This window comes from Synchiropus splendidus, chromosome 8, assembly GCF_027744825.2.
Source record: "Synchiropus splendidus isolate RoL2022-P1 chromosome 8, RoL_Sspl_1.0, whole genome shotgun sequence".
Taxonomy (NCBI): Eukaryota; Metazoa; Chordata; class Actinopteri; order Syngnathiformes; family Callionymidae; genus Synchiropus; species Synchiropus splendidus.
The window spans coordinates 5,484,524-5,499,467 of NC_071341.1; the positions used below are offsets into that span (position 1 = coordinate 5,484,524).

Sequence of the window (14,944 nt, forward strand, 5' to 3'; positions counted from 1 at the left end):
TGCAGTTAAGACCCTAGTTTCCAGCCCTAAGTTCTGAGTGCTTTCGTCTTAAAAATAGTGCAAAATAGTTCAACAGTGGCGGTGATTAACTTAGTAAAGTTGAATTTCATTCTTCTTTCAATGTTAAACATTAAATGATGGACGCATTGTGATATTGATTTTTTTCTTCTTCTTCATGACTTATCAATAGTGTGATCAGTTGTTGTCTTTCAAATTCTTTTAAATAGTTTAAAAAGTTTTTTTGTTCAGTTTAAATTGCGACAATATTTGTTAATATGAATATTTCCTGTCTCTTTGTTAAAATGACAGCTTGTTTTGCGGGTAGACGTCAATCATAGTTGAGTTATCTAAACATCTATTTATGACATGTGGGTGGAAGTAATGTGTGTTTGCTTTGCACATGAGGAGAAGAAAGAAGACTGCAGTTGTCCACTGCAGCGTGATTGATGTCAGTGTAGTTGTGATAATTCCAGTAGAATAATGTGAAGAGCCAATACTAGTGGTGGTCTCTTTCCCTCCTCTCGACCTCAGCAATGCATCCTGGGCGAGCTTATGGGTCACATCCTGGCAATTATAGTCCAATCTTTCACAATGACAGCAGAAATGATGGGCTTTAATTTGTCAACCTGCCTCTTGAGGAGAGATCACAAATTCTCAATTGGATTAATGCCTGTGCAGTTTCTTTACCACAGACTCTTGATTTTGACTTGTGGCTATTCAGCTCCTGTAAGATCGGTCTGCCTGTATTTGGTGCCCTTCTGGACACAGTTATTCAAGTTTTTTTTAAATAAATCTGTTTATCCCTAAAGCGGATGCCTCTTTGAATTGCAAGTGATGCTTTCTAAGCATGTTCCCCCCTATGTTTGTGCCTGCATGCCAGCTGTTGGCTCTAGACTGGCACTCACACTGTCACTTCTTCTTCGTTTCATTCCACTTAAGACGATATTTTGGAGCTTTTCAGGTACTGAAATCGGAAAGTTGGCTATTTTTGTGTGACCTGTCTACCCCAGCAATCAGTCTGTTGGCTCGAGTGTGTTTTGGAATTGCCAACCAAATCTAAATACAGCTTCACAGCCTTTCCACTCAAATATAAATAATGCAGCCCAAATTTGTTTATGTACTTTTAGCTAGCATTTTGAAACAGGGTCCAAAGTCACGCCTCCAGCCCAATGGCTTACAGACGCGACATGTCAACGACTGACTTTACAACTTGCTTTTTTAAAATCAAGCTTTAGTCGTCTATTTGTACAAAAATAACCCTTTATAAAAACAGATGTCTGAGCCAAATGAGAAACCGAGATGAACTCAGTAGCTGTTGCCACAGTAACACTTTCAGATGCAGGGGGCTCGTGGACAGCTGACCCTGATTGATAAAAAAAAAACAAACAAACATATTTTTATGATTCTTTTCCTTACAACAAGCTAAATGTCTACAGTTTTGTTCATTTTCTTATTTATATTTATGCTACATCAACATACTGTTGTATCAACTGGGTATCTGCTTTCTAAACTTTCACACATTTCATTCAACATTCATTCAAACAACATATATATGAAGGCTTGCCGCTTGATGAAATAAATAAAACCACGTGAATTTTGATCCCTGTTAGGCTATTTTGCTTGCATTCTGCAAGCGCTGTGTACCGAGCAGCAAACTGCAATGCACCACAGCGCAGCTCGCTGCACGGCACTAGGGAGCAATCTTTGGGCCAAAAAAAAAAAAAAAAATCAAAAATACTCCTCCGATTAAAAAAAGCTATGAGTTACTTTTGGAAACGATGATTTAAAGTTTGGAACTTATCTGTCCTGTCCTACTCTCATCAGCGTCAGACATCCCATCAGCTTCAGACATCTCATCAATCACAGCGCTTCCATGCTGCTAAACAAATATGGCGCCTGCGATGGCTATGGCTGCAAAACTGTTGAGAAACGTCCAATTTTTATCATATTTTGCAAAATTACTGGGCGGAAACACTCTTTTCATGGAAACTACCATGATGACAATATGAGTAGGGCATTATACAGGCACTAATAATCAGACATTTAGGGCATCCTGCTGTGGATGCAGGAGGACATCCATTTTTTTTTCACGTTTTGTAGTTCAGGAGATGCCCTCCAAGCTGAAAGCCTGCCAGTCAGTAGAGGGCAATGTGGTCAGCATGGCCTTAACTTGACCATGTGTGGCTGGTTGGAATAACTGAAAGACAAAGTAGAAGCAGATTCTAGAACAAAGCCACAGGCTTCCCCCATGCTCACTGGAATCTCTATTAATATTTAGTTGTCAGCTTGGTTTTTCTTAGGAATAAAATTGACCGTTTAAGTTTGCCTTCTATGAATGTTTTGTCCATTTGTCTCACTATAATATAAGTGGGCCTATTGTGAGCATCCCTACAAAACAGCAGAATGTTGCTGTCACAGCAGCACTCAAACGGCAGTCACTGGGAGACATTTTCTCCCCCTATTTAGACATTTTAATCACATTGTTTTGCATCTGTTGGTACCCCGCATGTGTTGGTATGAACCAAGGCCAACAACCGCGCCAGAAAACCGATCAGGACCACTTGATCTAATAAAACAAACCGATCCAGAGATTCGGAGTTGAACAATGTCAATATCATGGTCTCGTCATATTCATGTGTGCAAGCCCAATGCAGCAAATGTGCCATTGAACGATAGCTTATTGCCCATCCCTAATGTTTCGCATAGTTCACTGCAAAGAAAGAACAGTTGAGTGTCCAAGAATCCACCCATTATAGCACAACTTTACAATAGAAGCAGTGTTCTGGACAGTGTGGAGTGATTGTCACAATGTCTTTATTATACCACAGCTGCACGCAGGATAAGTCCTGTATCTCATTATTCCTAAACTAGAATGATTTGGAAAATGTGTCTCGTGCTATTTTAAAATGATTTCTAATCCTCTTAAGTGCCAATGTTACCTTTTTGGGGTTTTGAGTTTGCTGTGACACTTGTGACACTGTGACACTGACTACATCCTGAGTTGTGACTTAAAAGAACCATTATTATTTTTGTTTTTCTGTCATCTGTTGAAGACGTATCTGCCTTAAACGTCATATGCAAGCTTCCACCCAGACAGCTTCGCAATTTTGAAATTGTTCCTGTGCCCTTTATTTCTCTTTTGAAAGGGCATTTTTCTTGCTTGGCCTGACATATGATGTGTTTGGATTGGATGTCGGCATAATAAGACATTCTCTGTGTGAACATGGGCAATGGTTTGAAATTTGACAGGAAAATTAGTCAATTTACTCTCTTCTCAGCTTGTTTGGTTGATGTGTGTCCTTGGATTATGCAGTCTATTCTTGATACTGCATGATTCCCGGAATGATTGGTGCTACAATTTTTTTTGTGAGACTGAGACGGTGTTCTCGAACATGTAAGCCATGCTGATCACATTCAAACTCACAATGTTAGATGATCAGATCATTAAAAGTCCATGTTTGAAGAGGATGTTTTAGCCCTGAACAACAGTACTGGCATCTGAAAGTTTATTGTGAGGCTCAGGTACGTAAATGTAGGCCATGTGTACTATATTGCCTTCTGCTGACCGGATGTCATACTAACCGCCTACTGAAGACTTACCACACAGTGCTTTCCTCAGCTGCTGTTGTTGGTGTCTGCAATTACATATTTGAAAAAGTGACTGTTGTCTAACTTTTCAAGTTTTTCTTTATGATGAAAGTGCAAACAGCGAATTGTGTGTGCTGATGTGTATTTGCTGCAAACTTACTCCCTGCTAATTTATTTGTCGTTTATCTTTCTTATTCTCGCTTTCTTACTTTTCATGCTACATCTAGACTATTAACTCTCTACTTCATTAAGTATTATGTTGCACCTGCCACTCCAATTTTATCAAGATTTATCTTGAAAAATGTGAACATGGAAAGAATAATTATTGTTATTAAGCATGCTGAGAAAATGAATGTCAAATATTTGTCTGGAAATTCTCCTAACTAAATGCTGGAAAAGAAGTTAAATTAAGCGCTGGATGCTAACCTTACATGCTAACCCTAACACAGTACAAGCCAGATCAAGTTGAAAAAAAGTTTCTTTTGGCTAACAATCTGCCACAGGAATCAGTCAGGATGTCTGTGTTATAGTAGGAGATGAAAACTCTAAGGAAGATACCTGTACAGTAATCATCTTCAGGGTCCGATAATCTGACATTGCTGTTTGATCTTTTTTGTATTATTTTCTGCAAATACCGTACCAACACAGCTACAATTCTCCATGAATGACATTGTAGGTTTTCTACAATTTGGACACAGCACAAATACATTTTGGCCACCGTTCCACTGGTGGTGTACCGTGCCTTAAACAAGGTTGAAAAACACCCCATGAGGTTTCTGAAATTTCTGAACTCCTGCATTGCTGTTTTGGGAAAGATAAATATCTTCTTAAGCCTTGCAACTCATAGGCTGTTTATTAATTAATTACAGCAAAGACCAAACTTTGTAATGTCCCCCGATGTGTTTCAGGTATTTCATTGCAGCTGATGTCGCATTTCATGTAACTAACAGTTCTAATTTCTCACATCTCTCTGTGCGCAGTTACGGATATTGAGCTGAAGAGGTTGAAGGATGCCTTCAAAAGAACCAGTGGACTCTCATTTTACATGACCCAGCAATGCTTCTTCAAGGAAGTCCTGGGAGATGGAGTTCCTCCTAAAGTGTCTGAGGTGAGTTATTTTCCCATTGTGATAGCTTCCCCAATCAACCACCATCTGTCTGCATTGCATTTGTGTCTTTATTTTGTTGAACAAACCTTTTCATTTTGCCAGTATCCCTGTGTTTGAATTTGTGTATTTCCACGGTGGTCTTGTGTTGTTGTAAAAATGTTTGTATCCATTTACCATTAAACAAGGTGTCCATATAAAGGACAGAGGCCCCTGTACATGTGGTACATGTGGCCAGTTCAGCAGCTACTGCTTTTTCTGAGATTGTTCTGTTTTGTGTTTAGTCTACTGTTGTATGTTTGTCTTATTGATTTGTGGATATGTTGGACCTCACACAGACAGTGATACCTTTGCATCTGGAGACTCCTTGTCATTGTGCTGTTGTTCCCCGCTCCGGATCAAAATTAGCATTACAGGCTAGTTCCATGCTGGTAAAGCAGCTGACCGAGAGTTCCCCCGGTTCTGACCTGGGTAGCGACTGACTGCTCTTTATGGGCTCTCTCCTCAGCAACGTCAGCGAGGACAGTGGCTTGATGGACAAGCTAACGCCATCTGGGGACAGTGAAGCACAGTACTAGACACAAAACAATAACAGATGCTTCTCTCTCAGCTTGGTGGTATGTCTTTGCCACCCTCACTGAATGAGGGAGCATGACAACCTGAAGTTCTCTGTTGTGGGAAGAATAAAGGAAGTCCAATGCAATCTAATCATCAACATAATGTATCACAAATTTCCAAAACTAATATAAAACAAGATACATTTCTTTTTCTTCTCTTGTATCAACTCCTTGCGCCTGACAACTTGCAACTAAACTTTGGTTTCATGACATAAATGTAATGAAATTCATTACTTAGGCCTGATAAACAACCAGCTCAAGCATCAAACAACACAGTTACCGTAAGTGACCAGTTCTTCAGCCTTATCCTCCTTTCCCGTGCTCAAACAAAGAGGTTACATGTCTTCATTAGCTGTGACAACATTCTTTCTTTTCTCCAATTTTTCTATTTCTCATGTCTCCATGGAACCCATTACCATGACAACAGAGGTCCAGATGTTAACGACTCTAATCTAATAAAGAATTGGTGCCTAGAAGTTATGATGATATTTTATACATTGAAAATATCTTAAAGTCCTTTGTATGTTGCAATGCCTGCCTTATGTTTTCAATTTACTTTTTTACTACCTATAAAAATATGTTTTCATGATTCATACATTTATGCTGTATTGAGTCAAGTGAGTTTATGTAATACTGTAATCTACTGTGTGTGTGATCGGCCGATTTCAGCGTGACCAGTGAATACCAATCGCTACCTGTCATTGCCGATCACACGTGTGACACCCGGCGCTCTGATGAAGCCTCGCTGGTTGTGACGCGTCTGCTCCTCCCTACTCCCTGCTCACTCTGCAGCAGCCGTGAAGCAGCAGTCTGCCAGGAAGCTTCTTTTAATCTGTCATTTAGAGTTTGCAGTTGCAGCACATGCATGGGAAACTGTTGTGCATCGAAGTGCATTAAAATTAAATATGCCATTTGAAGTTGCAGCACTTGATGGAGCGCTGAGTTTTCCAGGCTCATGAAAGTGGGTCTGAGCGTGACATTTGGAATGCTTAAGAAATAATCATTAATTTCACCAAGCTAGAAGAGCAGCCTTTCACAGGTGTCGTTTATGTGGAGAAAGTGAATGCAAAGTGAATGCGGTGCTCTCTGTCTTGGTGTCCCGCTACAAGCGGCCAGTATGTAAATATTTCACAGACATAGCAAAGTCTCAAGAGACTCACCAAACTGCGATTTCTCACATCAAATTGAATATTTTTCAGTTGTCCTTTTGACAGAATAGATCCGTGGTGATCAGCATGCGGTATCTGTGATCGACAGCAAAAACCATGGTGTGTGTGTGTGCGCGCGCCACACTTTAGGCAATGATGGCACGTCAGTAATTAAGGGTCAATTACAATTGTGGGGATTATGTTTTTTCTGCAGTTATTAACTATTTGTTAAATATGTTGCCCCTGAACTGTGAGTTGAGTTGAACACCTGCTCGAGCACTAGATGACATGGAGTCAATGTGATGTATGACCTGCTCTTTGTTCTGTGATAGGTGATCTACAACTCATTTGGGGGAACATCTAAAGGGCTGCACTTCAATAATCTAATTGTCGGTCTGGTGCTGCTGACTCGAGGACGCATCGAGGAGAAGGCCAAATGTAAGTCATGTTTATACTGCTCATTGAGCCTCTAATGCAATGGAGCTTAACTGTAATGAGTTTCATGTCTTAAGCATGGAGAAAACGCGTCATCCTTTGTTTTGATACTCAAGTTACATGCTATTTGGGAGGGGATCAATGAAAATGAAAATAAGCATCTCTATAGCCACCACATTTGGAGCTGCTCGACAGCAGCAGTCACCACAGCATTTAAGCGTTCCTTTGCGGTCGAATTTAACCGGACAAAAGCTATCACAAAAATCGATTGGTAAGCAGGGTTGCCTTCTCCCGCACAGTCGGCATGAGACTCACTGAAATGAGGTTTATCTCTTGCACTCACACGTTTCGAGCAAGTTAATTTCTGAATACTCATGATGGGCGAAATGGGACTGTGTTAAGCGACAGCAGCAGGTCCATCTAAATCTTTCAGCGTAGCACGTTGACTACCAATGCCGAAGTGTTGGTGTAAGTTGGGAGCTCAGTGTTCTTTTCTGCAGACACAGTGACATCCTCTGTTGTGCTGAACAAGGGATTCAGATTTATGCCTATGCTGTGCTAAAGGCACTTTATGAAGTCCTGTCGCGCACCCACATCCGTGAGACTATCGTGTGATCAATTCAGGTCTGATCCAAGTCAACTGACCCCGTGGGAACACCAAATCGCACAGTCAGCATATGTGTAAATGAAATTTTCAAAAGCTTTCTCAACTTCCCTTCACACTCTGATCCTGTCCAACAAATAGTAAAGCACCCAATACTAATTTCAAATGCTGACTTGATGAGTTTCAGCCAAACTTTGCTGTGTATCTGGACGTGCGAGCTTTAGGGTAAAGGAGGTTTCTGATCCTGGAGCTTCTGTCACTCATGCTGCTGTTTCCTGGTTGAGATAGTTCTTCCTGTGATAGTGCTGAATCACTTGTGAACATGTATGTGTTTACTTTGGTAGACCTCTTCAGCCTGTTTGCCAGCGATCTTGGCGGATATGCTGCCAGGGAAGATATTGAAGCTGTCCTGCAGATCCTCGATGGTGAAGTCCCAGCCTCCCTCAGGAAGTGCTTCAATGAGGTCAGTATGTACCACAGAGTGGACTGCAGCATCTCCATCAGGAAATTTGTGTCAAAACACGTGTCAGCTTTATTGTTTCGGAACAGGACATTCAACAGTCCCAACAGCAGGACACACTTGCATTCTTATACATATGTGAGGTATCCATTTGCCACCACATCAGTGCTATATATCTATATATATATATATATATATATATATATATATATTAACAGGCGTCTCGAACGTGCCTCTCAACTGACAATATTGATGTATGATAGATTCATATTGTCATGTTTTTTTTTTTTACCTGTATAATGATAGACAGTGTACTTGTCTCTCTCTCGTTCTCTCTAACCTGTCTGTGACATCAGTGGACGGATAATACAGGTCATACTCAACAGTTAACACAATATTCTGATTAAAGTTTGATGGAACTCATGTGGCTCGCACTTATAAACCCAATACTGAATCAGAGTTTCTCAGTAACTCGTTGTATCCTTGTTGAGACTATTATATGCTAATGAACCCGAGGTCGTCTTATTCACTTCTAGCTGCTTTGTTTTGGTTTTGACTTCCATCAGCTTCATAGATGAGACTTGATACACCTGACAAATTGTGTTAAAGTATACAATATCAATGGGATGTACTTTTTCAGATATGAAAATATATGTTCGAAGGTGCCATTACACACGTCTTTTCTTGCAGTGCACACTCACAAACTCACACACAGCTAACTGAATATCCAACAAACCTATGTTGTTTGTGTTTTTCTTCAAGGGCGATAAGGTGAACTACGAGCGCTTCAGGGCCTGGGTGCTACAGAACAAAGAGGCCTTCACTTTTTCCAGATGGCTCCTGTCTGCTGGAGTATGTGTCACTCTAACCGATGACAGTGACACCCCCACCTTCTACCAGACGCTAGCTGGAGTCACACACTGTGAGTTCAGCCCTGTTTCAGTCTCCTGCTCATGCTTTCCTTATTAGAGGTTAAATTATTTGTGAGATTATTTCATTTTGCATACCAGTGATTCAATGCTGCTCGTCACAAGTTGTTGCAGAGGACAGTTATGTTTGATGGTAATGGATTTTTAAGAGTCTCGATCAGTTACACAAGTGAGTCCACTTTTAATGATGATGTTGACTTTTAATTTCATGTATTAGTAGAATTGATTACATTGTCTGTTGATTCACAGTTCCAAAATTAATTTGATTCAGTCACGTAGGACCTGATTTATTTTGAATTGATGTAATGCCATAAATAGAAACCGCCAACTTGATGCATTACTATACTTTTTTACATGTATGTGTGCAGTCCATTCTACACACAATAGAAAAGAGTAGTTGATCGTGGGATTTCATTGATCCATATCGGGCCATTTTAGACCAACTGTAGTTCATCAGTAGACGCCTTATATGTTTTCAAGCTGTCACACTTTGATGTTTATTTTGGCCGTCTCGTGTCCTGGTCTCATATTATTGCAGTTGATAAGTTAACAGACGGAAGTGAGTCTTTGAAGGTCAGTTAAGAAGTTTCACTGTTTGTTGTCCAAATTTCTAGACTTGGAAAACGCCCGGACCTGTGTATCTTGAGTTGCTGATTAGGTTAGCTTAATGGATGTTTGTTCCATTGATACAAATCAAATACACTTCAGCTTTTGGCTAACAGCATTCTTGATGCTAGAGAGGAATATCGTGGAAAGCGGTGTGCGCGATCCTCTTCAGCGAAGGCGAACAAGCGCACCGGCATGCTTCCCTCTCCTCCTCAGCCGAAAGGTGGACTAACTCCGAAACTGACAAAAATATACAAGTAATAAGTCGGACGGAGTGGTAGCACTGGTATTCATCCACTCACCTCGTGCTGAAGAACACGTGGATGCACCATCAAAACATAAAAACAAGCCAAATAACATGCACGATAATTCCAGACCAGCCTTTGTCGGCATCATTTTGAACATTCACTCATGTTACAAACTGTATGAAATATCCTTCAAGGACCTGCCCCCCCAAGACCATCACTGACCTACCGCCGGTTTGGCCATACTTGAGGGGATTTGGGGGCAGCAGAGCGTTCTCTACGTGATGAACAGGCTCTTATCTCTGAAAAGCAGGGGGCACCAATGGACAATGTGCTTATTCTGATGTGCCTTGGCAATTCCAATCAGGCTGAGTGGTTCTCTGCTTTGATCAAAAGCCCGACTTGTGGGCATCAACATGTTAATTCTGATTGCTGAAACATTTACATTAGTAGTCCTTTGGAGATCGTTTTGTGGCTGTGCCACCGCTGAATGTGATGTCTTTAAAAAAAAAAAAAAAAAAAAAAAGCCAAAGGTGATGATGAGAGGGAAGTGCTCTGTGGCCAGCATCTCAAAGCCTCCTTTATAGGGGTTGCGTTTCTCATTGTTATGTGGCACATCAGCAGGTGGAATTGATCCCCAGTGTGGCTGACTGATATCCTGGAATTCTTGATTGCACTGTATATATGGATACTTGTCTCATGTGTTCAGTCTTTGAAAGATTCTGCTAGTGGAACATAATTATACAGAAAGCTGAGCTCCTGTGGTAGTCAGCGTATGTATGTATGGTACCTGGGTATTTAGTGTGCACCTACCCAACCTTCTCACCACCACCATTAAGTCGTGAATATAGACACCAGAAATTTACACCACAAGGCAATACAGCAAGGCATGGTATTGTTGAAGAGAGACATATGCTTGTTGACTATAAATATTTTTGTAGGTAAAGCAGCGTGGTTAATTTTCATCCTCCAGAATGCAGGTTTTCCGCCATATAAACTAGCGTCACACCGCCACAGCGCAAATGACAGCTGCCACGCTATCAGAAAATTCACCTCTTCTTAAAGATGAAATCTCACGTGATCAAGCATATTAAGATGAAGTAACAAATGTTGAAACAAACAGATAACACATCATGCTGGTAGGCATAAACGTGACAGTTATTTGAGAAAAAATCCCTAAAGAAACATCATAATGACTGAAGTCTGTTGCTCCTAGAACTCAGGTTTCGCATTCTGGCTAGATATATGAAAATACGCAAGGAGGGCTCGGATTGGGGGCTGATTTACTTCTCATGATTAAAAAATGTTTTTACTCGTCTGGAGGGTGGGTGCAATGTCTCTGCCACAGTTTCAAAACATCCTGGCGGAAACCCTGCAATTTGTATTCTGAAGTAGGGCTAATATCCACGTGACACGATTTCCCTGGCCTATGTGCCTATATCGATTTTTTTATCTGTGATTGCAGTCAAATAACAAACCTGCTCTGTGTGGGACTAAAATATATATATATATATATATATATATATATATATATATATTTTTTTTTTTTTTTTTACGGTCCATCTAATTTCTCCTGGTGTTCTACTAGCTATAGTGAGCAGAAAACTGTAACTCAGTCATCCAATAGCTTAGCTCAAATTTAGTTGAGGATGGAAAAAAGTGTTTTTACTGTGGCCTGACTGATTGGTTGGTTCTGTGAGGTGAATCTGAAAAGTACGTAGACTTGTCTACTCCTGAATTAGATGGGCGGGGCGTATTAGGTTGGCGTGGTTGCTCATGGAGGCTTCAATCTGATTGGATAGAAAACAAAGACAAACCCACCACATGAAGAGAATGGAGAAGAGAAACTATTGGGAAGAAAATGGTGGTTCTAGACATTTTGTTAATGTGTTTGTCTACTAGGCCTGGTCATTAAAACGATAAGGATAATTATCGCTATATAATTTTTGTCAACGAAAATAAAAATGTTAATAAACGTTAATAGATTTAAAGTGTAATTACGCTTCAGAACACGGGGAAAAGTCGGGCGCTAATGTGACATGAACACCAGTTCCCGGCCAACATTCAAGAGAAGAAGAAGGTGGCAAAGACCAGCCAGCCAATCATATCGCAAGGATAGTAGTAAGGCTCACACAGAAAATTCAAGCAAAAGGATTATAACACAGCCAATTGACTGATAATGCGCCGGAGGATAACAGAAGGGAGAAGAATTGTAGGCAAGAGAGTATTTTGCCTTATAAGTCTGATTTAAAAAAAAAAAAAAAGCGGTGTGCAGTGCAAACTCTGCCGACGTGCCAAGCAAAATGGACAACAACGACAAACTTATTCTGCCATTTATAACAGTATCACCCTCGAGAACATGCAGAAGGAAAAATAAAACTTTCCCAAATGAGTGTTAGCAGCACTCAACAAGCCCCGGGCCAGAGCCAGTGAGTGTTCAGCCCAAGCAGCAACAAACTCTCATAACAGCTTTTTCAAAAAAAAAAAAAAACGAAGACAAAAGACATTACAAATGTGGTTGTGTTTTTCATCGCAAAAGAAGAAGATGCTACCTATTATCACTGTTGAAAATCAGGGATTCAAGAATCTTATCGAACTCCTTCACCCTAGATACAAGCTCCCTGGCCGAAAACATTTTTCGCTGACGGAACTTCCCTTGATGTACACTGGGTGTAGGGAGGTTCTTGCGGCAGCTGTGTAGTCTCATCCTTTGCTACTACAGTGTGACATATGTGTCATATCTTCCAGTCCTATTGTTAACAAATATTATTGACACATAAAAAGACCTTCATTTACACAACATGCATAAATCCGGGATGTACTGAAATGATTTTTTTTGCCCAAAGCCGAATAAATTAATTCATTTATATTAGTCCTTCAAACAAAACATGTATTCCCAAAAGTATATAAACCCACAACAAATGAATGATTGTCCTTTTAGCACATGCTGCTTAGCTGCTGTGAAAAGGCTAACAATGTAAATAGAAAACTCTTGTTGGAAACTGCAATTCAAGTTTTGCTCTCCAAAATATGGATACTATTATGAAATAATTTGATAAGTGTCTTGAAATAATGTGATACTGGTCCAACAATATTTTTTTCCCTGCTGGCAGCCCTGAACTTCTGCATGTTACTTCACCTTGTTGTTTGAAATGAAAATCATCGTTCAGGCATGCTCAGCACGTTTGACTGCATCACGGCTTTATATATTTGGCCACCGAATATTCAGTGCATCCTGATAAAAAAGCTAATTGTGTCCATACCAATTGCTGTTAATGAATGACAGAAAATGTTGCATGGGTGACTCATCTGTTACAGTCAGAGCTTGCAGTGCTAATGCTGACACATACACCGTATCTCTGAGTTTCTTACAAAGTGGTGCAAAAAAAAAAACACGCAACATCTCTTCCTGAACTCAAGATGACTACAAGAAGAGACACAACGTACTGTAGAGCAATAGATCTTGTTGTACAGTACAAATGGATTGACCATGGCCACAGGAGGGGTGAGGGATTTCTTGTCATGTAGAACCGTCACTGAAAGTATTCATCCACTTTTTGCGTAAATGTTGGTCTTAGTGCCTTTTATTGTGTTCTAGACAGAAGTGATGGTGTTGCAATCCCTGACACAAGACCATCGAACAATACAATACAATACTATGAGAAAGACGAGACGCCAAGTAAAATTAGCCACTGCTTTATTTCCCAATTAGGGAATGAACCTTGGTCTTCAGGGAACCTGAATGCTAATCTGCCTGCTTCTGGTTTATCCTCTTATGTGTGTGTCCGCTGGAGAGAGTGACTGACACAGTCTTCATGACTCTTGCTAGAACCTAAGTGTTGACTAATGGTCACGACCGACTAACGTGAGAGTAGAATACCGCCCTGACAATATTAGGAAGAACCTGACGTAGCTTGTGTTCCGAGTCTGCGGAGGAACACGCTGGAAGCGCTTCTTTAAGGATGTTACCTGGATAATGGTATGGTATCTCTGCTGCCATTCGGAGAAAATCGCACCTCTCGGTAGGTAGCTACTACTGATGTGTGTTTTGTTGATTTTATACGCAGTATACCCCTTTTAGATGGTTTATTATTCCTGTTACTCTACTGATATTTATAAAAAAAAATCTTGTGTTTTTTGTTAACCAGCTCAAAGACGTTCTGCAAATTCTTTGATTTATTTTTCAACTGTAGACAGTGCTTTAAATGAATAGTGGCATAATCCGAAAACATATAGTAGTATTGACTATCCAAATAAATTGACCTTTCACCTTCCTGGCTCATGATATGTCACCTCTAACCACTGCTCAGTGGAGGCAGAGCATGACAAATATGGTAAGCCCCAGTTATGGGTTATTATCAGTTCTTTTAGAAAATGCGCCTTTCAGTTTATGAATTTGCAAGGTAAAAATAGTATTTCATGATATATATTTTTTCAGTTATTTTATGTCAATTTGCATCATGAATTCTGAAAGATGTTTAAAAGATGTTCAGAATCTAAAATTAAACGTGTACTAGCAACATGATGTTAACCACAACAAATTTGATTTTTAAATAAAGAAGCGCTGCATGCATCCTGCCCTTTAGACCCGATGCCCACACCGTTCAGATTTTTACATGTTTAAAATAGCAGAAGTCAGAGAAGTCACCTTCAAATTTTGAGGAATGCATGCTTGTTTCTAAGCTCCCTTTCTTTAGCAAGATTTTAGTGGAACAAGTTTAGTGTTTCTATGATTAGAAGATTTCATTTCAATTTCACTTCTATTACTTGAGTACGGCTATCAAAGAGTTTAATCCAACTTAACAGACTCCACAACCTTGTTGGCCTGTCAACTGTTTTTAACTGGTCTAAATCCTGTCTGTCTCGAAGGCAATTGTGTATCTCCAGATATCATTTTTATCTCTATGCCTTCAGCTTGATTATGGAGTGCAGCATGATTCGCAGACCTATTCTTTTTAACTTGTACCTGTATCCCCTACCACTTGGGGATGTCTTTAGAAGGCATGGATGATCACAGTTATGCTAACACCCAGCTCTGTGTTTGGGCGTGCCTGCCTGCGTGCACATTGTATCTGGGAATTTGCTGTTGGTTGCAGACAAATTGTATACAATGTGTAACAAAAATATAGTTTGATTGTACAGAAGAATGTGAAATACCAAATTTCTGTGCTGAAGGTTTTTGCAAAAATAATGCAGCTGTAGCCACC

At 40.1% G+C, this 14,944-nt stretch overlaps 1 protein-coding gene across 4 annotated transcripts in view; it reads left to right on the forward strand.

Moving 5' to 3' along the window:
• usp32 (ubiquitin specific peptidase 32) overlaps positions 1-14,944 on the forward strand; it is a 39,366-nt gene that overhangs the window by 2,601 nt on the left and 21,821 nt on the right. For all 4 annotated transcript variants that reach the window (XM_053872086.1, XM_053872087.1, XM_053872089.1 and 1 more), the window contains exons 2-5: positions 4,569-4,696; positions 6,791-6,896; positions 7,842-7,960; positions 8,720-8,879. In XM_053872086.1, coding sequence (XP_053728061.1) covers positions 4,569-4,696; positions 6,791-6,896; positions 7,842-7,960; positions 8,720-8,879 — 513 coding nt within the window. The remainder of the gene's footprint in view (positions 1-4,568; positions 4,697-6,790; positions 6,897-7,841; positions 7,961-8,719; positions 8,880-14,944) is intronic.